The sequence below is a fragment of the Podarcis liolepis genome (genome assembly GCF_965112155.1).
Source record: "Podarcis liolepis genome assembly, chromosome: 7".
Lineage (NCBI taxonomy): Eukaryota > Metazoa > Chordata > Lepidosauria > Squamata > Lacertidae > Podarcis > Podarcis liolepis.
The window spans coordinates 13,404,112-13,429,064 of NC_139561.1; the positions used below are offsets into that span (position 1 = coordinate 13,404,112).

Consider the following 24,953-nt stretch of genomic DNA (forward strand, 5'->3'; position numbering starts at 1 on the left):
CGTACCCACGGCCACTCCCAACAAGGCGCCTTCCCCCGTCGCCTCTCTCAATATGTCCGCAGACCGGAAGTGGGCCTTACGGCCCCTCCCCTTCCGGAAGCAGCTGTCAGGGTGTCCGCTCAGAGGGCGCAAGATGGCAGCGGGTTCTGTGACCGTGGCGGTGGCGGCGGCGTTGGCGGCTGAGCGGGCGGCGGGCGCGTCCTTCTCCTTTCGGCGAGGCCCGGCGGGGGCGCTGCGGTTGCTGCAGGCGAGCGAGACCGGAGTGTCCGGGAGGGGAGGGGCTCCGCAGCGGTTGGCCTCGGGAGGCGGCTAGTCCTCAGTGAGGAAGAGGAGGAAGGTGCCGGCCAGTCTTGTCCTCCGCCCTCCTGGCTCCGAGGAACGTGGCTGCCTAGGCGGCTGGGTCCGACCCAGGAGGCTTTTGCCGAGGGAGCAACAGAAGCGGCGTCCTCCCGGCCGCCCATAGCTGTCAACGTTTCCCTTCTTTTAAGGGAAATTCCCTTATTCCGAATAGGATTCCTCGCAAGAAAAGGGAAAAGTTGACAGCTATGCGGCCGCCCCGCTCCCCATCTTCATTCCTGACCGCTGTAGCCGGAAGGGCAGATGGGGACTCTGCTTGCAGCGGCGAGGCGCTGAAGGGGGCAGAGGCTGATGCCTGGGCATCTCCGCCCAGGGCTGCCAGATTGAATAAAATTTGGAGGGGGCATTGAATGGCAATGTTCATCGACTTGGGGGGAGGGAGCGAAGGGACCTTGGCCCCTAGGAGTTGGTTCCTATGTCTCCATTCTCGAATGGGGGGGGGGAGTACCCACCACCAAATGCTACGGGCAGCTGCAGCGGCGGGAAGGAGGGAGCAGCGGCCGTAGCCTACCAGGCAATGGAGGAGGGCAAGGTGCCTCTACCAACTGTGTCTCCATTGCTTCAGGCAAGGCACCCTCAGTCCAAGTCCCCCCACTCGCAGTGCAAAAGAGACATAATGTTGATGGTAGTAAACTCTGGCTGGCCCCAAGCGCACACTTGTCTCAGAGATGGAACTGTGTGCCCTGCTGTGCATGCCTCTTGCTCATGGCTCGGGTCTCTTTTCCTTCTTCCTTGGTGTACAGGTTTGCCGCAGGGCACACGCAGCTGCTGCTGCTGCCGCGCCTGACACACAGACAGCCACTCGCATTAAGAAGTTTGCAATATATCGGTGGAACCCAGACAACCCCGGGGAGAAACCTCGTATGCAGACATATGAAGTTGATCTGAACAAGTGAGTAGTGCTTTGAAGAAGGGGCTGGACAAGACCCCTCTGCCCTCCGCCAAGGGATGTTGCCCACCCTTGGGTGCTCCTGTGCATCATGTTATACAATTATAACATGTTATACAACAATTTATATGTTATATAACAATTATAACATGTTATACAATACACACACAGCCAGGAGTATACATACATGAATGCATAATCCCAAATATCTCCTTTTGCCTTCAAATAAAATGGCATCCATCTCTAAATCATGAGAATGAAACAAAAACAAGGCCAAGTTTAGCTTTGGTCAACCCCAAAGACCCTCTCCAGTCACATAGCAGGAAATTCTTCCTGAGGAAGTGGACTTGTCAAAAGAGCCAATATCTATGTATAAAAGAAAAAGCTCATTGACAATGGATTCTGGTGTCAAGGTATCCATCATTTCAGGCCAGGCAAGGAAGGGCAATTATCAGGTATTGTCAGGCATCTCGATTGACAGACTTGTCATATATCTGTGATGTTTTGGGGCGGTCTTTCTGTAAAAGGGAGGTGAATACTTTCTGAGGTTTTGAAAGATGTTACACAACTTTGCTTGAGGCTTCTCACCTCTCTCACAAGGCGGGGTAGCGGGGAGGGACTCTGTTTGCAAATGGAACAGCCAATAAAGAAAAGGCAGCCTTGCTTTCTACAGCCTGGCCTTGTCTCCGTTTTTGTTCATTTCTCTGACCAGCAAGGACATTGAGGCAGGGGAGGGCTGTATAGCAATTATAACAGTGCAATCAATGGCAGCAAGCAAAGGGCGTTGGTATCAGGTGTTGGGGCACAAAGATGAAGGTGCCTTCAGTTTGGTAACCCAAGATGGAGGCATTCATCAGAGCATGGGAAAATTGTAGCAGGCACCTTCAGCAGGGCCACACGCTAAGTCCGGCCAACGTAGCACACAGAAATGTAGCTTGCCTCCAGCTGGACTTGACTTCAGAGTCCAGCTGCTTCAGAGCAGCCGCCGCCTGCTTTTCAAAAACATGTGAATTGCTGCTGCTAGCAAGTGACCTGGCATCATATTTGGTGGCTTGGACAGGTTGTGACCTTGCTGTGGTAATGCGGTGACATCTTTCTTCTGCTTTAACCCATTTCCTTTGCTTTAACACACGCTGTGGAGAGTGTGTGGAGGGGGGACCATATAAGGAAGGAGAGCAGTGACTTAGAGATGGGCAGAGAACTTGGTATTTCTCTTTCTAGATGTGGACCGATGGTTCTTGACGCCCTGATCAAGATTAAGAATGAAATGGACTCCACCCTGACCTTCCGCAGGTCTTGCAGAGAAGGTAAACTTGTGCCTTGTTTGCTGTCTTCTGAGGAGCCCAGGTGGGCTCAGGTGAGGGATGGTCAAGGCAAGGCCCACCTCCTACCTGTTCACATCACAGCCTTTCTGCTGTCAGAGCATTTGAACAACTCGATTTAGGTTGGCCTAAATGGGAGAGAGCCACCTCTCTCCATCACCTGCTAAAACCTTGTGAAGAGGCCAAATTCTGAAACACATGGCAGCTTTTGCAAGTTTTGAGGTTGAGATGGTTAAACCTGTCTAACAAGACTTAGGAATCAGAATTGCTTAAAAGATTAATGGTTGAATCCAGCTAAGTTCTCCTCAGCATAGGCCCATTGCAGTTAATGGACCTAAGCTGATAATGAGCATTAATTTTCATGGGGCTACTCTGAGTAGAAGAAGAAGAAGAAGAAGAGTTTGGATTTGATATCCCGCCTTTCACTCCCCTTCAGGAGTCTCAAAGCGGCTAACATTCTCCTTTCCCTTCCTCCCCCACAACAAACACTCTGTGAGGTGAGTGGGGCTAAGAGACTTCACAGAAGTGTGACTGGCCCAAGGTCACCCAGCAGCTGCATGTGGAGGAGCGGAGACGCGAACCCGGTTTCCCAGATTACGTGACTACCGCTCTTAACCACTACACCACACTGATAGGACTAACTCCTATCAGCTTCAGCATCCTCTGACCCCATGGCCATGACCGAGGCTGATGATAGTAGCTGTAGTCAAAAACAGTGGTTTTCAATTCAAAAGCCATGGGCTTTTGAAAATGTTGATATCTCTATGGTAATTATTGTATGTGAATGCTGCCATCGACCTCCTGGGTGGGTTACGTGGACCCCCTGGGGTGCATGGACCACCGATTGGGAATCTCTGGTATAAAAGTTATGGATGGCATCAGGTTGAGGAAAGTATGCTGGGACAGACCCATGACTGCCCAGGAAAAAAGGCTTTGGATATAACCCCAAAGCTCTTTGGGACAAACGTTCTCTGTTGTTTATAATTAGATCTGTAATTGGCATACATAACGTGGCTATAAATAGCTCTGTTTAATAAGGCCTGTTGTAAAACAAGAAGCAAACAAATGCTGAAAGAGTTTGCACTGTCTCTTCAAATTGCCACAAGATTAACTGCTTTTTAAGAGGCTTTGAGGAAAGAGAAGCAATGCTTCCTTTTGAAAAATTAAAACAGCTTTGATGTGAGGATCTTAGATGTAGGAAGGTGGAGATTTTGAGTAGGACCAGGGAAGGGACTTAGTTCAGTGGTAGAACATCAGCTTTGCATGCATAAGGTCCCAGGTTCAGTCCCCAGCAACTCTCGGTCAGTCTGAGAGAGACCCCTGCCGTTGTGCTGATAATGAACCCGTGGCCTGACTTGATGTGAGGCAGCTTTCTGTATTCTTGTGGCGGGAGGCAGTGAGCTGCCGGCCCTGTTGTGACTTGTCCTCTCCTTGTCCTAGGCATCTGTGGCTCCTGTGCAATGAACATTGGTGGAGGCAACAGTTTGGCTTGTACCACGAGGATTGACACCGACCTTGGCAAGGTCGCCAAAATATACCCTCTCCCCCACATGTATGTGGTGAAGGATCTTGTACCAGTAAGTTCACACCTTCTTTGTAGCCCAGTTGGCAGAAGGTATTGTTATTTCTTTGGAAGCAGGAGAACTAAGGAAATATAGCAGAATGTATTGGGGTGCCAGGTTTTTGTCTCTGAGGTGGCCCCCTGCCCTTGTACGGGGGTGAGGGGCTCTGAGACGTAGGGGGCTGTCCAACTGGGCCCAGCCTTTGCCCCTTCTTGAGTCTGTTGCACTCAATAAAAGCTTTTTCCCATTCCAGGACTTGAGCAACTTCTATGCCCAGTACAAAGCCATCCAGCCGTATTTGAAAAAGAAGGATGAGTCCCAGCAAGGCAAAGAGCAATACCTCCAGTCCATAGAAGATCGGGAGAAGCTGGTCATTACTCTTCTTTTCTTTTCATTCTGCTTCATTGGTGTTTTGGCCTGTCTTAACTTCTTCCCACGGGGAGGCAGCCTCTAGTATTGGCAGCTGCAGTCTCACCTCCTCGGGTCACCCCTCCTTCCTGTCTTGAGACCCTCAAGACTGCCTGGCTTACTCTACTTCAGGGTTCTGCTCCTCTACTGTCAGAGGAAGCCCTCTCTTGTCCCTGCTGCTACCCAAGAGCTCTGCTTAAGAAGTGCCTCCAGGAACTGAACCCAGGACATTGTGCACCAAGCCCCTGCCACTAGTTTTTATGGGCACCTAAGAAGAGCCCTGAAGCAGGATCAGGCCCATCTTGCCCAATATCCTCTCTTCCTGTGGGGCATCTTCGAGCAGGACAGGAGCACACACCACTCTCTGGCCCTTTGGTCCCCAGCAATTGGCACATGAAGGCTTCTTACCTCTGGCAATGGAAGTACCTCACAACCGTAGCCATCAAAAGCCTTGTCCTCCTCAGTGAATTTGTCTAAATCCCCCTTTCAAGCCATGAATCTGCTCCATCCCACCCCAGCCTCTCTTTCTGCCCAGGAAGTTGTGCATCCTTCATTTTGCTGAGTGGCAGCAGCAGCTGCTGCTGCTCTGGGCTTCGAGGCTGAGGTAGTCTAAGAGATGAAAATGGCCTCCTTTTCTCAAAGAGTCCTGCCTGGTCGGTCACTCAGAGGCAAAGCTGAGTTGCCTGGGTCAATTGGGCAGGGGTCTGCACTTCGAGCCTGGCTAAAAGACCAGGGCAGTTCTTAGCGCAGGGTTGGAACCCCCTCTTCCCCTTAATGCCCCCAAGTGGCCTCCTTCAGCAGATCACTGACCTTCCTCCCCTTGAAGGGTCTTACAGGAGCCTTTGGGGCAAACCGAGGGTGGCTCATCTTCAAAGGTCCTTCAGCCTGAAGCCAGGTGGGAGGAGGGCAGTTCCATTATGGCAGAGCCTGGAGCCAGGCAGGGGATCTCCATGCCAAACATCCTAGAATCATAGAATCATAGAGTTGGAAGGGACCACAAGGGCCATCGAGTCCAACCCCCTGCCAAGCAGGAAACACCATCAGAGCACTCCTGACACATCTATGCTCCTATCATGGAAGCACGCACATGTACTAAGGAATAGGAAAATAAAAGTACCCAACTTTACACAGAACCCTTTAAGCAGATCTTGAGATAGTTTGAGTGAGTTTGCTTCCTTGGACTAAAGAGTGCAAGTTCCTAGAGAAATGGTCTTTAAAGGAAGATTGAAGTGAACATTTTTTCCTAAGATAGGGAGAGGATCTCTTATAAAGCATAGTTAAAACACCCATAGATTTGATTTAAAAGGAATACAAAAGTGAACAATTTTTCCTGAACTTGCAGAGGAATAGTAAACCTAATTTAGATTTTTTTTTTTTAATAACTACACATAGGAAAGTGAGATGCAGGGTACCTTAGGAAAGATTGCTACCCCCCCCCCAATTGCAGTTTCCTTTAAAGGAAGCTTACTCAGCAGTAAATTTACCTGGCAGAGAAGTAAGAAGGGAAAAAACCTGAAAGAGACTGAAGTGGGGGGGGGACGACGACATGTAGTGAAACAGGAGCTGCGGTTGCTGCACACAAGCTGTGACACACACACACACACACACACACACACACACACTGCACAATTCTTGACTTACAGACTTGCCATTTGATGTGATGACAGGGGTACCCCGCCTTGGGTGGTTTCAGAAGACCTCTAAGTGTCATTTCAGTGGCCCTGTCAGTGGCTGCTCCTTGCCACTGCAGTTTGGGAGGGAGCTTTCCATGTTTCAAGGCAGTGCACCCCTGAAAACCACTTGCTAGGGAACAAACTGGAATTGTGGTGGCCCACCAAGTGCCCTTCCCCTGCTTTTGTTCACTTCACCGGTGGTTGACTGGGTGGATTGGGACCCACACAAGGTGGGTGCTGCGCTTCATTTTCCCTCATGGCAGATGCTAAATAGTCCTTTGACTCTGTGGCTCCTCTTTTGCTCCCTGCCAGGACGGGCTATACGAATGCATCCTCTGTGCCTGCTGCAGCACCAGCTGCCCCAGCTACTGGTGGAACGGAGACAAGTACCTGGGCCCCGCTGTGCTCATGCAGGTAAAAAGACCAGAAGTGCCCACTGGCTGCCAGGGAATAGCCGGGTGGGGAAGCCCAGAACTCAGTCCATGTTGCCAGTGGGGCAGGGAGACTCCTGCCAATCATCAATGGGGTATGAGGGGAGGGGAGGACCAGGTATGGGGAGATGCTCAGTGGTTCTCAGGTTGAAGGAGGGAGAGGCTGTGATGGACAGGAGCCAGGGAATGCGTTTCTGGTGGGCCAGCAGGTGGGTGCAGAAGACCCTGGAAAGAGAAGAGGGAGTCAGCTGAATGGGCAAAAGATGTCATGGTGAAAGGCAGAGGGAGGGGGAAGGAGGCTTTAGGGAGACCCCTGGGCATGTAAGCCCCTCTTCTGTGCAAACATTCACACCCAGCACCCTCTTTTTCTGTCTTCCAGGCTTATCGTTGGATGATTGACTCCCGGGACGATTACACAGAGGAGCGCCTAGCTCAGCTGCAGGACCCCTTTTCCCTATACCGTTGCCACACCATCATGAACTGCACAAAGACCTGCCCCAAGGTGAGGGCTCTCCCCCTTCACCCTGCCAGCACAGTCCACACTGGGGGAATGGAGGGGAGGGAAGAACCTGCAGTCGTTTCTCTCCCCCTTCCCCCAGGGGCTTGGCCAGAAATGCTATTGGGACACTTTGAGAAGGACATGGGGATGCTTCTGGCTCCATGTGAGTCCAGCAGGTACTGACTCCGTGCGGCTGTTTTGGGCTTGTTTATGCAGGCTGCTCTGCTGTGTTTTCTTGGGGGCAGCCTCTGGAAATGGGTGACTCAGTCCATGTGGGTCAGGGGCAGATGGTGGCCAGGATGGGGAACTTGGGGTGTTGCTGCACTCCCAGCAGCCCCATCATGCCAGTCAGCAGGGTTGGTGGTCATGGACTTCTGCAGGTGAGAATCATATCCCAGCAGCACCTTGAGGTCTCTTGTCTCTCCCCGTCTGCCAGTTATCGTGCAAAGGGATGAAGGGAGCTCCCTACCTGCTGCCACATTTCCATTTGCCTCTTGGATGAGCAGATGTTGCCTTCTTGTGTTGGACTTGGCAATGGGGTTGCACTAGCACTTGAAGGACTTTCTCCACCTTTCCTGTTCTTGTTTCAGGGGCTGAACCCTGGAAAAGCGATTGCTGAGATCAAGAAGATGATGGCCACCTACAAGGAAAAGGCAGTCAGCGCCTGACATCCCTTCAGGGCCTTTGCTTCTCAGCTCCACTTACCCTGCCCCTTGCCGGAAGTTAGCTAACTTATATTTGCGGTGTCAGGCCCTGCCGGGTTTATGTGGGTTTTCTCCACGGGCATTCATGTACGATGAAAGCTTGCAAGGATTAATAAAAGTCATTAGCAAATCTCTCCATGTCTCTCGGTTCATCTTCCTCCCCACCCTGTGTCCTTAGACTGGTCCCCTCTCTCTGTCTCCTGCTTGCAGACTGCCTGGGACTGAAGGTATTTTTTTGGGTGTGTGTGTGTGTTGGGTTTGTACAGAATGGTCCCAAAGGGGACAGGAAGGTTGGGCAAGAGTGAGCATAGCTTGAAGGTAGCAACGTGGGGCTGCTTCCAACCTTCTGTAGGCTGTGCGATGAGAAGCAGTCTTTTATTATGGCAGCCTCTTCCCCCACAACTTGGAGCCCCAAATCCGTCCTTGCCCCTAAAGCTTCCATATTGTTTCCTTTGGGGCTCCTTTTCTTCCTCTATGTTGCCAGTCCAAGCCAATTGGAACCCGCCAAACCAGTTGGAAAAGGTCCTGGTGGGTTCCAACTTGCCCAGACCAGTTTAAACTGGCCTAGACTGGTTGGAACTAGCTCATACTGGTTGCAACAGGTCTAGGCTGGTTTGAACCGATCAAAGCCGTTTGAACCAGTCAAGACCGGTTTGCGCCAACCGAAGCCGGTTTGAACCGGACTAGGCTGGTTTGAACCGATCTAGGGCGGTTTGTGCTGGTTTAAGCCAGTTTGGCCGGTCCAAATCGGTTTGAGCTGGTCTAGGCTGGTTTGAGCATGTCTAGGCCAGTTTGAACTGGTCTAGGCCGGTTTGTGGGGGTCCAAGCCGGCTTGAACCGGTCTATTCCCTGATCATCTGTGGGCCTGGGCTCTTGGGGTCCCAAAACTGCTCTCAAAGGAAACATTGGGGCTTAGCCCCCCTTCTTGTTATGAAGGTAATGTCCTCCTTTAGATGGAGGTGGCATGGGGGGGGGCTTGTTGCATCACTTTCCTTCATCTTTATTACTACTTTCCAGTATCAGTTTTTGAATCCACAAATGCCCACAGGCCTGACTTTCTCTCAGTGGCTGGAGTGCCTACGGGGTTGGAGTTGCGGCCACTTCTCCAGGTTCGGCTCCTCCTTCAGCTCCCAGGGCCTCCAATGCTGAAGTGCCTATAATCTCCTTTTGCTGGGGAGCTTGGAATTAGGCAAATTGGGGTTTATTTTGTACCAGCACTGGGGCTGGCAAGGAGGGCACACCTGGAATGCTAGATGGAGCTTGTAATAATTGGACTGCAGCGGGTGGCTGGACTGGAGGTGATGGCACAATCCTGGCCGAAGGGGCATATGGAGGCGGAAGGAGAAAACCCTCCTCTTCTGGGTGGCCCTGGTATATCTTCTTAGCAGGGGCTGGAGGCTTGGGTTTATCTATGTTTTTCCGGGCCTCCTGCTTCACTGCTAAAATCCGGCAAGTGTCGCCCTTGCATTGCTGCATCCATGGAGGATTTTTCATGCAAGCATTATACCACCGATCAATATAGGGAAATTGATCTGGCTGGCCTCCTGGGTCCCGAGTTACTGAGACCCAAACTAGGCGGCACAATTCCACATCAAAACTACCTTCTGAAGGCCATTTCGGAAAGCCACTTCTGACCTCGGGAGGAGGTGGCGTTGCGGGCTTCACACCCCAAACACGCACGCGGAAGCTGGCTCCCAGCCCTGCGCGATCTGTGGACTCCTTGGTCGTGTCATCCCCGGGCCCCCTTTCCTATCCAAGGGGGAGTTTGGTTAACAATGCAATACCACAGGAACTGTGTTCCATTAAGTATGACTCCTTTGACCAAGCTGTAAAGCTTATTTGGAGATTCGGCAGGGGAGCCCTGTTAGCTAAGTGTGACATCGAGTCTGCCTTTCGTCTTCTTCCAGTTCACCTGGACGACTTCCATTGGCTGGGTTTTAAATTTGAAGGGGCGTATTTTATAAAGCCATGCCCATGGGATGCTCGGTAGCATGTGCAGCCTTTGAGACCTTTAGCACATTTCTGGACTGGGCTCTTCGCTTTAAAACCGGTTCCGAAGGGGTGGGACATTATCTTGATGACGTTATTCTCATGGCAAGACAATCTGTCGCTTCAGGCTGACTTTCAGGTACAGTCTGACGTGGCAGGTTCCTTAGGGTTTGGTGTCTATTTTAAAGGACAGTGGTGTGCGCAACCTTGTCCTCAACCTGGCAGGGTTAGCCTATTATGCGTGACATCACCTTCCTAGATTTTCCCCCGATCGTGGTCGCAGTACACTTGTGGGCGGAGGAGTTCAGAGATCACCGGGTATGTTTCTGGACAGACAACCAAGCGGTTGTCTCAGTCCTATCTTGTTTCCAGATGGATCGCTTCTGCTCGGCGCCAGAAGCACAGCAATTGCCACAACCATTTTTGGAGCACCTTGGGATCCTTGGCAGCGAGAAGTCCTGAAGGGAGTATTGGCATCTGTTGCCCCGTCAATGGTTAGATCATATAAAAAGGCTTGGTCAGATTTTTTGGTGTTCCGTAATAAAATAGAGAATGATAGGCATGACACTGGTCGAGGCAGGTTTGAACTGGTCCAAGCCGGTTTGGACCAGTTGAAACCAATTGGGAAAAGTCCAGGCGGGTTCCAACTTGCCCACACCAGTTTGAACTGATTCAGACTGCTTGAAACTGGTCTATGCTGGTTTGAACCGGTCCAAGTCGGTTGAAACAGGTCCAAGCCGGTTGGAACCAGTCTAGGCCAGTTTGAACCAGTCTAGGCCGGTTTGTGCTGGTACAAGCCAGTTTGAACAGGTCCAGGCCCAAGCCAGTTTGAAATGGCCCAAGCCAGTTTGAGGAGTTCCAATTGGGTTGGAACTGGCCCGGACAGGTTGGAGCAGGTCCAAGCCAGTTGGAGCAGGTGCAGGTCATTTGAAACTGAATTTGAACAGTTCAAACCAGCCTAGACCAGTTCAAACCAGCTTCGACCGGCACAAATCAGCTTGGACTGGTTCAAACCAGTCTAGACCTCTTCCAACCAGTCTGAGCTAGTTCCAACCAGTGTGGACCAGTTCAAACTGGTCTGGTCAAGTTGGAACCTGCCTGGACCTTTTCCAACTGGTTTGGGCTGGTTCCACTTGGCTTGGGCTGGATCCAACTGGTATGAAATGATTCCAACTGGTCTGGGCTGGTTTCAAGAAACATAGACCTGTTCCAACCAGCCTGGACCTGTTCTAACCAGCTTGGGCCAGTTTCAAATGACCTGCACCTGCTCCAACTGGCGTGGACTTGCTCCAACCAGTCTGGGCCAGTTCCAACCCACTTGGAACTGTTCAAACCGGCCTAGACCGGTACAAACCTGCCTCGACCAGTTCAAACCGGCTTGGACCAGCACAATATAATGTAGTTAAATCATTTAAAGGTAGGAAATCCCCAGGATTAGATGGAATTACGGCAGACTTTTATAAAGAAACAATTGATATCCTGGGCTCAGAACTGAAAAAAGTATTTAATAATATCTTAGAAGGGGGGGGGGGGGAGCCCCAGACACTTGGAAACTAGCAGAAATAGTAGTGATAGAAAAACCACAAAAGGACCCTACAGAGGTGGGGTCATACAGACCAATTAGCCTATTAAATCAAGACTATAAGATATTTACAAAGATCCTGGCAAGGCGACTGGAAAAGGTATTACCTAAAATAATTAAGGAAGATCAATATGGATTTGTTAAGGGAAGATACACAGGCCATCCTATAAGAAATGTGTTTTAATAAATACATTTAATAAATACATTATTTATTTTATTTTATTTTTTATATTGTTTTATTATTTTTATTGTTTTAATACATTTATTAACAAGCAGGGTAAAAGGAAAATTGGTGGTCTTAAAATTGGATGTGTATAAGGCCTTCGACACAATTAGACATAAGTTCTTATGGAATATTATGCAGGAGGTAGGATTAGGAGAGAACTCTGTTGAAGCAATCCGGGAATTGTATAGAGAAGGGAAGGCTGTGGGCAGAGTGAACGAGGGGGTTTCAGATCAATTCAATATACAAAGAGGAGTTAAACAAGGATGTTCACTCTCACCACTACTATTTGTATTAGGTATGGAGTACTTGGCAGACAGAATATGAAACTCAGTAAGGATAAAAGGATATAAGAAAGGAAAGGAAGAAATTAAGTTAAACATGTATGCAGATGCTATCCTATTATTATTTACAAACCCCTTAGAGGGTGTAAGAGAATTTATGATAATCCTGAAGGACTTTAAAGAGGAGTCGGGATTGGGAGTAAATTTGGAGAAGTCTGAAATTTTATTTTGGGATGTAAAGAAAGAGGAGAAGAAGGAAATTGCAAAAATGACAAAGATGGATATCAACAGGGAAAAAATTGAATACTTGGGGTAAATATTATTAAAAATAGTGCTAGGATTCCAGATGTACATTACAAAGAAGTGTGGAGACAGATCAAGAAGGATATAAAACCATGGAATAATAAGAATTTATCTATTCTAGGTAGGGTTAGAGCAGTTAAAATGTTTTTGGTACTGAAATTATTATATTTGTTTCAAGTAATTACACTACCCATTAGGAAAATATGGTTCAAAACATGGAATAAGGTATTTTAAAAATAGATTTTTGGAAGTAAAAGAGTTAGAACCCGAGACATAGTAAATTATTCATCTCAAGAAGAGATGGGATGGGGAATACTGAACTTAGAATTTTACTATGAAACGTTCCAATTGAAAAATCTAATAGATATTGGATATAAGGAAGGGGTTAAATGGATAAGACTGGAGAATGAAATAAATGAAGGAATAGGAAGAGAAGGGCTATTTAATAGAGATATTAACACGGCTTTTAAGAAGAAAATAGGACCAAGGAAAACTGTGTTAGGAATCTGGAAGAAGTGGAATACAAAATGGATGCCAACATACTCAAGGTGGATGCAGTTAAAATATATGCAGGAGAGTCAAATGGAACCTGGTTGGTGGAAGAAATTAGAAGATCAGGGATTTTATAAATTAAAAGATATGTTTGATGAAGAGGGGAATTTAATTACAAAAAAAGTTTTTTTTAGAAAAAAATAGGAAAACAGTATTGGCTGAAAGTGCAAGGACTTTATGATTTAATAAAAATGGAAAGAGCAGATGAAACGATGAGGACAGAAATGAAAATAGATATGGTGCTGAACAAAAGACAAATGACGAAGAAAGGGATAATAGGGATGTTATATAAACTGATGATAAGCGACAAAGAAAGAATGATAAGGATAATTCAGATTAAATGGGAGCAGGAAGGTATGATCCACCCAAACACGGCCCAAGAAATTGTGGCACTCACTAGGGCCCTACAGCTATCAACAGGCTACTGTGCCAATATCTATACTGATTCAAAGTTTGCCTTCTTAACCCTGCGTGCCCATGAAGCCCTATGGAAGGAGAACGGACTCATTGGTACAAAGGGCAAAGCTCTCAAATATGGCCCAGAATTAGAAAATCTCTTGGAAGCTGTATGGGCACCCGAGAAAATTGTAATGCACTGCGGGGCCACAGCCGGGAGCCCACCAAAATGGCAAAGGGCAATCATTTGGCAGAGAAGGCAGCAAGGAAATCAGGCCTGGAGGAACCTCCACCAGACACTTATGGACCCACAGCGTTGTGAGAAGGCCTAGGGAGGCAATTCTATATTGCCAGGCTATCTCAGCTGGCTGAGGCCATGTCCAGAACGTGTCTCCTATGTGCCAAAAACAACCCCAAGCAGGGCCCAGTACTTCCTCCAGGAGTACAGCAGACAGGCTTAATGCCAACAGAGAAGTTGATTGTGGAATTCATGGAAATGCCTAGGGCAAGAGGCTATCGTTATCTACTTGTCTTTGTGGATACTGACGGGGTGGGTTGAGGCGTATCTCACAAGGACTGAGACAGCCCGGGAAGTTGTTAAGCACCTCTTAACCGAGATCATCCCGAGATTTGGGCTACCAAGCAGTATAGGCAGTGATAATGGACCAGCCTTTATCGCTTTCTTAGGGGAAGGTGTATGCAAAGCCCTGCAGATACAATGGAAACTGCACGTTGCCTACCGACCACAGAGTTCCGGCAAGACAGAAAGAATGAACTGGACTCTTAAATCACAGCTGGCCAAATTGTGTCAGGAAACTCATGGCAATTGGGTGGACTTTCTACCTGTAGCCTTGCTCAGGATCAGATGTGCACCCACCAAGAGGCTAAAGCTCTCTCCCTTTGAGCTTTTGAATGGAAGACCTCCTCCACTTACTACAGAAATAAGAGCAGACTTAGTGCAAACGGGAGGACAGAGTACATCAGAACAAATCCAGTCTCTCTCTCGTGTTTTGATTTCTCTTAACAGGTGGGCCCTTGAATGTATGCCAATCAGCCTGGCTGAACCCATACAGCCCTTCCAGCCTGGAGATGAGGTGTGGATGAAGGAGTGGAAGAACAACCCATTGGCTCTTAAGTGGCGTGGTCTTTGCTTGCAACGCCATCTTGCTTGCAACGCCTGCCATGGTGAAAGTGGCCGAGGTGACCCCCTGGATAGATCATTCTTGTCTGAAGCGGTCTGAGGGTCATTGGAACTGTGAGCAGAATCCTTTGGACCTCCTGAAGTTGAAGATCGCCAGGAACCCCTGCCCCTAGCCCCACCGGAGTGGGTTAGGGCACGAGCCCCAGACGACCGGTCTGCTCCTATTGCACCAGAAGCCAGTGAGTCTACGCACACCCGAAGATTGAGGAACTTCACCTGCAGATGGGAGGATCTTTACCAGTTGAATTATCAGCCAGTCCTCAATTTGTGCCAGATTTAAATACAGACCCACTGTACAGATAGCAGTAAGGAATGTGGATGGGCTAGAGAACATAATTGATAAGTGGGTAGAGTTGTTGGAGGATTACGGACGTCATATCCCCTTGTATTTTCATGATTGGTACATACCCGTTTGGGTACAAGCAGTACCAAGGCAGCTGTGGCATATACCCATACACCCTTAGAAGGGTTTCGGCGAAGGGTTTCTCCAAAACCAATTTTCTTATCCTGATTAAATATATGCACTATTAGGTGATAGTGAATCCAGCCATTACAATACTGTTTAATTTCTTCATACGATTTGATTTTTAATTGGCCCTGTTCTACCTTTATTAATTGTTGGTAAGTTGCCCAATTTGTGTCCATGTTTGTCTTTTTTTACCGTTATCATCTCCACTGGGGATAACCACCAGGGTATTTTGGGCTCTAATAGTCTGTGGTACTTATCCCAGACCTTGTATAATGAAATTCTGACTATATGACTTAAAAAGTCCTTATGCACTGCCACTTTGTTGTGTGTTAGGTAGGCGTGCCATCCAAACCTCATATTCCAACCTTCTAAATCTAATACATCAGCCTTCTTCAAGAAGGTGGGGTTGTTTTAAATGGTTGTTAAATGTGTTATGTTGATTTAGATTTTGTATTTGTGGGCTGGAGTGTTGTTTCAGGGCTCTTGTATTGTTTATTAGTGTGCAGAATTTTGTGCAGTTATTATTCTTATTATGTATTTTGTGCTTCGTATACTTGGTGTTGTGAACCACCCTGAGATTCAAAATCAATAAAAATCAACAATCAAAAACAACATCAGCAAGAAACACAACAACAACAAAAAGGTTTCCTACCGCTGTGTACAGAGGGTCGTGAGGGCAGCACCACTCCTCTTGGTCCATCCTGATGGCGTTTATGTTCCTGGCGCTGGTCCAGACTGGATCCCGCGGAGAGCAGAAGATGGTATCTCTTCAGCACAACTCTGGTGTCCACGTTGCCTTGGCCTGGCGCTACTCCGGATGTTCTGTCAGGAGGAGAAAGGGGCTCGTTGAGAAACGCCCCATCCAAACAGCCCACCAGATGCCTCACTCACCTGGCATGCAGCTCAGGAGGTCCTGAGGGTAAGGTTCCCTGTGAACGCAGTGGAGCAGCCTCCTCAAAAAGCACTGGACCCTGCCTTTCTTCCGATGTTTATAGGCCCGCTGCATGATGTTCAGGCAGCTCCTCCCTGTCTGCCTGAGCCCTTCTTCCTCGTGCTGCTGCATCTCTTCCAGCCCTGAGTGGAAAGGGAGAAAGGGTGAGCAAGGCAGAGATGCACAGGAAAAGAGCCATCCATCAACAATATGAAAACAGCCTTCAGGTGTGTGTGTTTGTGTGTGAGAGAGAGCAGTGAAGTCACATTCCAATTCTCTTTGCATGTTCATCTTGTGGCACCTCTGTCTGAACATACATCTGAGAATTTGCCTTCCCCTGAAGACCTTTCTCAGCAGAAGCATCCCTCCCTGCCCTCCGTACGTCTCACTCACACGTTCCATAGGATGCCATGTCTTGATCGTGGATGAAACTGGCATCCCGGAAAGTCAGATGACCTAGAGAGAGAGAGGGGGGCAAGAAAAGGGACGTCATCTCGGTGCAAAGCAAGCAGAGACAGAGGCAGCTCGGCAGGAGGACAGGTATGCTCTAGAGGCCTCCACCCTCACGGAGCACTCAGAGCAAGATCTGGGCGCAGATGGAGGCCTACCTAGCAGGTGGCCTGGGGACATGCTCATCCTCCCTGCCATTGTTACCAAGACGTTTCTGTCCATCCCTACCAGGGAAGGACGTTGCTTGACTTACCCAGAAGCAGAGCTGCCACCCTGGAGACTGCTGGCAGCCTGTTGGCAGACGGCTTTGCACATGTTAAGGCAGCACTCCGAAGGATGTCCTTGCTGAAGGTCTTGCTCTGTGGGCAAAGACAAAGGAGAAGTGGCATCAGAGAAGCTTGAGAGCACGGCAGAAGAGCCTTGCACTCCCAGAGACATGCCTGGGCAAAGCTGCCAATGAAGCAGAGGGACCTTACCAGATGCTTGGCAGCCTGGTGGAGAGCAAAGTGGAGGCTAAATTTGTTGGGATGAGCCCACCACTTGACTTGTGGGGCTAGATGGGAAAGAGCCCTCCTTGCGGCCTGCAACACAAGAAGAGAAGAGGGTTACAAATTGTGGTACATAGTCTTGTAAGCTCCTGAGAACAATCCCTCCCTCCTACTGTATAAGTCCACCTCTTTGGCCCTCACCTTGGCCACCTCGTCCTTGTCTTCGAGGTGAATGAGGATGACAACCAGTTCGTGAATGGCTTCTTCTTCTGTTGATGTTATTGGAAGCCTTTGGTCTCTCACCCAGCCCCGAAGCAGCCCCAGATGTTGGATGGCTGATGCCCGGACGGAGGCTTCCTCCTGTAGGCAGAAAATATCGGAGGTTGTATTTCTCATCAGATCAGTTTCCTTTATCCTGCCCACTGGGGTGTTTTGAGCATGCTCAGCCCCCTATCCTCCTCCTGGGGGAGACTGGGGGGAGGGGTGACTCTCCCCCTTTGTTTTCCAGGCAGGCTTCAAGAGAAGGTGCTCCAGAGGAACACCCTCCTGAAGCCAGAACATCTCTGCTGCATGCCAGTCTAAACCCCACCCTTCCTCTTCCAAAGCATTCCTCCACCACTGGGTGTGATGTCATGTTTTCCCTAATACTCACATGGGCAGCCAGACCGCAGTAGGTTGCCGCCAGCATCTTCAGGTCTTCCTCTCCCAGCTCCCCGGAGAGGTAGGCTTGGTCTACCAGCTCTATCAACTCTGGGAGGACATCGGCTTCTGCAGAAGGGATGGAATCCAGCAGCAAGAGCCGCAGAAGCGAAGGGTCCTACACAAAAGAGAGAATCTTTTCAAAGGTCTGAAAGGCCTCATGCCTTTTAGCACAGGCCCTTCAGTATTGTGCCAGCAAAAGAGTGCTGGGCCATGATTAGAATTGAGATCTGTACCCCCCCTCCCTCCCTCTGAGCATCACTTGCCATGTCAGAGTCCAGAAACAGGGATATCCCTCTGACGCTGAGCTTCCGGACTTGCAGGTGGTCGTGTTCCAGCCAGTTGAGGAGCCGCTCCAGTGTATCTTCACAGGGATAGACCTCCAGACGGCAGCTGAGCAGCTAAAGAGGCCCAAAGAGAAAGAAACTCTTCAGGGATGAGCGGCTGAGGCAGGTTCTCCTTTTACCCACCATTTGCAATTCTGCACAGAGCAAACGCACTGAAGTGAATGGACCAAAGTTTGTCATGTACATCAAATCCAATGGGTCTACTCTGAGGAGCACTAAAACAGGCAACAGTCCTTAGGCTCAAAGTAGCCCAACACTTGGCAGAAACCAAGCCAGGGCCTCCTTGCTGCACCCATTTCCTCCCGCGTCAGTCCCCCTCACCTCGATGTAGATAGCTGCCGCGACTTGTGGCATTCCGGCAAAATCCTGGTCCTTGAGAGCAGCGATGATGCTTTCCACCATGGGAGAGATCCACCAGTGTCGCTTTCCGACAGCTCTGAAATGGAGAAACAGATCTTGGTAAGGAAGGGAAAGACACCGCAGGAAGCAAACAGGGGCACAGTCCGATTCCGTGCCTTCAGCTCCGTTTGCCAGACCACTGGGGAAGGTCACCACGTTCTTCCTCTTACCCCAGGAGGAAGTGAGTGAATTGTAGAACGTCAGATTTTTGCTAAAATTGTGACCGCGCGGCTTAGGGATTTTTTCAAAAAAACTTGTTCAGACGTCGAGGGCTAATTTTGTTTCCGTTGATAAAAACCCATCTGTTTCCACCAAAAAACCTTTCAGGGGATCGTTTGCAACAGTTTGGCACCATTTTTGAGTGAATTGCAGAACGTCAGATTTTTGCTGTAATTGTGACCGCGCGGCTTCGGGATTTTTTCAAAAAAAGTTGTTCAGACGTCGAGGGCTAATTCTGTTCCCGATGATAAAAACCATCTGTTTCCACCGAAAAACATTTCAGGGGATCACTTGCAACAGTTTGCCAACATTTTTGAGTGAATTGCAGAACGTCAGATTTTTAGCAGAAATTGTGACCGCGCGGCTTAGGGATTTTTTCATAAAAGTTGTTCAAACGTCGAGGGCTAATTCTGTTTCCGATGATAAAAACCCATCTGTTTCCACCGAAAAACCTCTCAGGGGATCGTTTGCAACACTTTGGCACCATTTTTGAGTGAATTGCAGAACGTCAGATTTTTGCTGAAATTGTGACTGCGTGGCTTAGGGGGTTTTTTTGAAAAAAAAGTTTTTCAGACCTCGCGGTCTCATTCTGTTTCAATGATAAAAACCCATTTTTTTCCACCGAAAAACCTGTCACTGGATCGTTTGCAACACTTTGTCACCATTTTTGAGTGAATTGCAGAACGTCAGATTTTTGCTGAAATTGTGACCGCGCGTGTCAGGGGTACAGGGACAGAGGCACAGGGAAGGCAGGAAATGGAGAGCGATGGAGAGGAATCCCAGGATAGCGAGGAAGAGGATAGCAATGACGCAGGGGATTCCATGAGTCTCTCCAGCGAATCAGAGGATTCCCAGAAGGGGGCGCCTGTGGTAAGGGCAAGGGGAGCCCCAGGGGGAAAGTGTCAGGAGCGGGGGGCCAGCAGGGTACCCCAAAGCAGCAGCTGGGAATCAGGGCCAGCCTCCCCACCAGAGCGCAGCGAAGGAGGGGGAGGTTCCAGTGTGTCAGAGGGAGCAGCTCCGGCGACAGAGAGAGGGGAGGGATCAGAGCAAGCCGTTCTCCCGGAAGGGGAGGAGGGCAGTGAGGGGAGTAGCATAACTGTCAAAAGGAAGGTCAGAGGTTGGGCGCGCGCGCCAAGTTCAAATGAGGAGGCGCGCGGAAGAACAGGGAGCCCGGATGAGGAGCCAGGTCCCAAAGCCCGCAGGAGGGGGGAGGAGCAGTCTGGAGATTCCGCTTCAGGAGAATCCAGGAGGGGAGGAACCCCGGCGGGCAGAAAGACCCTGCGGAAAAGGAAAGAGAGAAAGAGGTGGAGCAGCGTTAGCTTATTAAACTGGTGTAGGGGAGGGACCGATTCAGAGGGGACTTCTAACGTCTAAGGCTAAGAGACGCGGGGCTGCGCGCTTCGGTTGTGGAACCAATAATGAACTGCAATAAACATCCTTGTATATAAGAAGAACTTGGCGTTGGTCTTTTGTGAGCTGAGACCTGAGGCAACCCTGACAGAGCGGCTTAGGGATTTTTTCAAAAAAAAGTTGTTCAGACCTCGAGGGCTCATTCTCTTTCAATGATAAAAACCCATCTGTTTCCACCGAAAAACCTCTCAGGGGATCGTTTGCAACAATTTGGCACCATATTTGAGTGAATTGCAGAACGTCAGATTTTTGCTGAAATTGTGACCGCGCGGCTTAGGGATTTTTTCAAAAAAAGTTTTTCAGACCTCCAGGGCCCATTCTGTTTCAATGATAAAAACCCATCTGTTTCCACCGAAAAACCTCTCAGGGGATCGTTTGCAACAATTTGGCACCATTTTTGATTGAATTGCAGAACGTCAGATTTTTGCTGAAATTGTGACCACGTGGCTTAGGGATTTTTTCAAAAAAAAGTTGTTCAGACGTTGCGGTCTCATTCTGTTTCAGTGATAAAAACCCATCTGTTTCCACCGAAAAACGTGTCACAGGATCATTTGCAACACTTTGGCACCATTTTTGAGTGAATTGCAGAACGTCAGATTTTTAGCAAAAATTGTGACCGCGTGGCTTAGGGATTTTTTTAAAAAAAAGTTGTTCAGACCTCGAGGGCTCATTCTGTTTCAATGATAAAAGCCCATCGGTTTCCACCGAAAAACCTCTCAGGGGATGGTTTGCAACACTTTGGCACCATTTTTGAGTTAATTGCAGAACGTGAGAGTTTTGCTGAAATTGTGACCGCGCGGCTTAGAGATTTTTCAAAAAAAGTTGTGCAGAAGTCAAGGGCTAATTCTGGTTCCGATGATAAAATCCCATCTGTTTCCACCGAAAAACCTTTCAGGAGATCGTTTGCAACAGTTTGCCACGGTTTTGGAGTGAATTGCAGAATGTGAGAGTTTTGCTAAAATTGTGACCGCGCGGCTTAGGGATTTTTTCATAAAAAGTTGTTTATAAGTCGAGGGCTAAGTCTGTTTCGGATGATAAAAACCCATCTGTTTCTACCAAAAAACCTTTCTGGGGATAGTTTGCAACAGTTTGGCACAATTTTTGAGTGAATTGCAGAACGTCAGATTTTTGTTAAAATTGTGAAAAAATGTTGTTCAGACGTCGAGGGCTAATTCTGTCTCCGATGATAAAAACCCATCTGTTTCCACCGAAAAACCTTCCTGGGGATAGTTTGCAACAGTTTGGCACCATTTATGAGTGAATTGCAGAACGTCAGATTTTTGCTGAAATTGTGACCGCGCGGTTTAGAGATTTTTTTAAAAAAAGTTGTTCCGACGTCGAGGGCTAATTCTGTTTCCGATAATAAAAACCCATCTTTTTCCACTGAAAAAACTTTATGGGGATCGTTTGCAACAGTTTGCCACCATTTTTGAGTGAATTTCAGATCGTCAGATTTTTGCTGGAATTGTGAAAAAAAGTTGTTCAGATGTCGAGGGCTAATTCTGCTTCCGATGATAAAAACCCATCTGTTTCCACCGAAAAACATTTCAGGGGGTCACTTGCAACAGTTTGCCACGATTTTTTTAGTGAATTGCAATACGTCAGATTTTTGCTGAAATTGTGACCGCGCGGCTTAGAGATTTTTTCAAAAAAAGTTGTTCAGACGTCGAGGGCTAATTCTGGTTCCGATGATAAAAACACATCTGTTTCCACCGAAAAACATTTCAGGGGATCGTTTGCAACAGTTTGCGGCCATTTTTGAGTGCATTGCAGAACGTCAGATTTTTAGCAGAAATTGTGACCGCGTGGCTTAGGGATTTTTTGAAAAAAGTTGTTCAGACGTCGAGGGCTGATTCTGTATCCGATGATAAAAACCCATCTGTTTCCACCGAAAAACCATTCAGGGGATCGTTTGCAACAGTTTGGCACCATTTATGGGTGAATTGCAGAACGTAAGATTTTTTCTGAAGTTGTGACCGCGCGGCTTAGGGATTTTTTCAAAAAAACGTGTTCAGACGTCGAGGGCTAATTCTGTATTCGATGATAAAAACCTATCTGTTTCCACCGAAAAACATTTCAGGGGATCACTTGCAACAGTTTGCCAACATTTTTGAGTGAATTGCAGAACGTCAGATTTTTAGCAGAAATTGTGACTGCGCGGCTGAGGGATTTTTTCAAAAAAAGTTGTTCAGACGTCGAGGGCTGATTCTGTATCCGATGATAAAAACCCATCTGTTTCCACCAAAAAACCTTTCAGGGGATCACTTGCAACAGTTTGGCACCATTTTTGAGTGAATTGCAGAACGTCAGATTTTGGCTGGAATTGTGACCGCGCGGCTTAGGGATTTTTTCAAAAAATCCGGCTTAGGGATTTTTTCAGCAAAAATCTGACGTTCTGCAATTTACTCAAAAATGGTGCCAAAGTGTTGCAAACGATCCCCTGAGAGGTTTTTCGGTGGAAACAGATGGGTTTTTATCATTGAAACAGAATGAGCCCTCGAGGTCTGAACAACTTTTTTTTTAAAAAATCCCTAAGCCACGCAGTCACAATTTCAGCAAAAATCTGACGTTCTGCAATTCACTCAAAAATGGTGCCAAAGTGTTGCAAACCATCCACTGAGAGGTTTTTCGGTGGAAACAGATGGGTTTTTATCACTGAAACAGAATGAGACCGCGATGTCTGAACAACTTTTTTTTGGAAAAAATCCCTAAGCCACGCGGTCACAATTTCAGCAAAAATCTGACGTTCTGCAATTAACTCAAAAATGGTGCCATAGTGTTGCAAACGATCCTGTGACAGGTTTTTCGGTGGAAACAGATGGGTTTTTATCATTGAAACAGAATGAGACATCGAGGTCTGAACAAGTTTTTTTTTGAAAAAATCCCTAAGCCACGCGGTCACAATTTCTGCTAAAAATCTGACGTTCTGCAATTCACTCAAAAATGTTGCCAAACTGTTGCAAGTGATCCCCTGAAATGTTTTTCGGTGGAAACAGATGGGTTTTTATCATCGGAAACAAAATTAGCCCTCGACGTCTGAACAACTTTTTTTGAAAAAATCCTAAGCCGCGCAGTAACAATTTCAGCAAAAATCTGACGTTCTTCAATTCCCTAAAAAATGGTGCCAGTGTTGCAAACCATCCACTGAGAGGTTTTTCGGTGGAAACAGATGGGTTTTTATCACTGAAACAGAATGAGACCGCGACGTCTGAACACCTTTTTTTTGAAAAAATCCCTAAGCGGTCAGATTTTCAGCAAAAATCTGACGTTCTGCAATTCACTCAAAAATGGTGCCAAATTGTTGCAAACGATCCCCTGAGAGGTTTTTCGGTGGAAACAGATGGGTTTTTATCATTGAAACAGAATGGGCCCTGGAGGTCTGAAAAACTTTTTTTGAAAAAATCCCTAAGCCGCGCGGTCACAATTTCAGCAAAAATCTGACGTTCTGCAATTCACTCAAAAATGGTGCCAAAGTGTTGCAAACGATCCCCTGAGAGGTTTTTCGGTGGAAACAGATGGGTTTTTATCATTGGAAATAGAATTAGCCCTCGACGTCTGAACAACTTTTTTTTGAAAAAATCCCTAAGCCGCGCGGTCACAATTTCAGAAAAAATCTTACGTTCTGCAATTCACCCATAAATGGTGCCAAACTGCTGCAAGTGATCCAATGAAATGTTTTTGGGTGGAAACACATGGGTTTTTATCATCGGAAACAAAATTAGACCTCGACGTCTGAACAACTTTTTTTGAAAAAATCCCTAAGCCGCGCGGTCACAATTTCTGCTAAAAATCTGACGTTCTGCAATTCACTCAAAAATGTTGGGAAACTGTTGCACGTGATCCCCTGAAATGTTTTTCGGTGGAAACAGATGGGTTTTTATCATCGGAAACAGAATTAGCCCTCGACGTCTGAACAACTTTTTTTGAAAAAATCCCTAAGCCGCGCGGTCACAATTTCCGAAAAAATCTTACGTTCTGCAATTCACCCATAAATGGTGCCAAACTGTTGCAAACGATCCCCTGAATGGTTTTTCGGTGGAAACAGATGGGTTTTTATCATCGGGAACAGAATTAGCCCTCGACGTCTGAACAGCTTTTTTTTGAAAAAATGCCTAAGCCGCGCGGTCACAATTTCAGCAAAAATCTGACGTTCTGCAATTCACTCAAATACGGTGCCAAAGTGTTTCAAACGATCCCTTGAGAGGTTTTTCGGTGAAAAAAGATGGGTTTTTATCATTGAAACAGAATGAGACCGCGAGGTCTGAAAAACTTTTTTTTGAAAAAATCCCTAAGCCGCGCGGTCACAATTTCAGCAAAAATCTGACGTTCTGCAATTCACTCAAAAATGTTGGCAAACTGTTGCAAGTGACCCCCTGAAATGTTTTTCGGTGGAAACAGATGGATTTTTATCATCGGGAACAGAATTAGCCCTCGACGTCTGAACAACTTTTTTTGAAAAAATGCCTAAGCCGCGCGGTCACAATTTCTGCTAAAAATCTGACGTTCTGCAATTAACTCAAAAATGGTGCCAAACTGTTGCAAGTGATCCCCTGAAATGTTTTTCGGTGGAAACAGATGGGTTTTTATCATCGGAAAAAGAATTAGCCCTCGACGTCTGAACAATTTATTTTGAAAAAATCCCTAAGCCTCACGGTCACAATTTCAGAAAAAATCTTACGTTCTGCAATTCACTCAAAAATGTTGGCAAACTGTTGCAAGTGATCCCCTGAAATGTTTTTCGGTGGAAACAGATGGGTTTTTTTCTTCGGAAACAGAATTAGCCCTCGACGTCTGAACAACTTTTTTTGAAAAAATCCCTAAGCCGAGCGGTCACAATTTCTGCTAAAAATCTGACGTTCTGCAATTCACTCAAAAATGGTCTCAGACTGTTGCAAACGATCCCCTGAATGGTTTTTTGGTGGAAACAGATGGGTTTTTATCATCGGAAACAAAATTAGCCCTGAATGTCTGAACAAGTTTTTTTGAAAAAATCCCTAAGCCGCACGGTCACAATTTCTGCTAAAAATCTGACGTTCTGCAATTCACTCAAAAATGGTCTCAAACTGTTGAAAACGATCCCCTGAAAGGTTTTTTGGTGGAAACAGATGGGTTTTTATCATCGGAAACAGAATTAGCCCTCGACGTCTGAACAACTTTTTTTGAAAA

At 47.5% G+C, this 24,953-nt stretch overlaps 2 protein-coding genes and 1 long non-coding RNA gene across 3 annotated transcripts; 2 read left to right on the forward strand and 1 right to left on the reverse strand.

Moving 5' to 3' along the window:
- The first annotated feature begins 37 nt into the window (after window positions 1-37).
- Window positions 38-7,979, forward strand: SDHB (succinate dehydrogenase complex iron sulfur subunit B). The gene is made up of 8 exons (XM_083514721.1): window positions 38-247; window positions 1,101-1,249; window positions 2,468-2,553; window positions 4,009-4,145; window positions 4,384-4,500; window positions 6,524-6,625; window positions 7,022-7,144; window positions 7,732-7,979. Exons 1-8 carry the CDS (start codon window positions 53-55, stop codon window positions 7,807-7,809), a joined length of 987 nt encoding a protein of 328 aa, XP_083370847.1. The 5' UTR covers window positions 38-52; the 3' UTR covers window positions 7,810-7,979.
- Window positions 7,980-11,245: 3,266 nt separating this feature from the next.
- Window positions 11,246-14,851, forward strand: LOC310711054. The gene is made up of 3 exons (XR_014528354.1): window positions 11,246-11,824; window positions 12,527-13,132; window positions 14,024-14,851. It is a non-coding gene; the product is annotated as an uncharacterized lncRNA (long non-coding RNA).
- A 498-nt stretch (window positions 14,852-15,349) lies between these two features.
- LOC310711055 (uncharacterized protein) lies at window positions 15,350-18,221 on the reverse strand. The gene is made up of 8 exons (XM_083512499.1): window positions 18,081-18,221; window positions 17,366-17,813; window positions 16,915-17,073; window positions 16,702-16,806; window positions 16,479-16,584; window positions 16,169-16,231; window positions 15,736-15,918; window positions 15,350-15,666 (listed from the first exon to the last, which is right to left on the reverse strand). Exons 2-8 carry the CDS (start codon window positions 17,399-17,401, stop codon window positions 15,653-15,655), a joined length of 666 nt encoding a protein of 221 aa, XP_083368625.1. The 5' UTR covers window positions 17,402-17,813; window positions 18,081-18,221; the 3' UTR covers window positions 15,350-15,652.
- Between the last annotated feature and the right edge of the window lie 6,732 nt (window positions 18,222-24,953).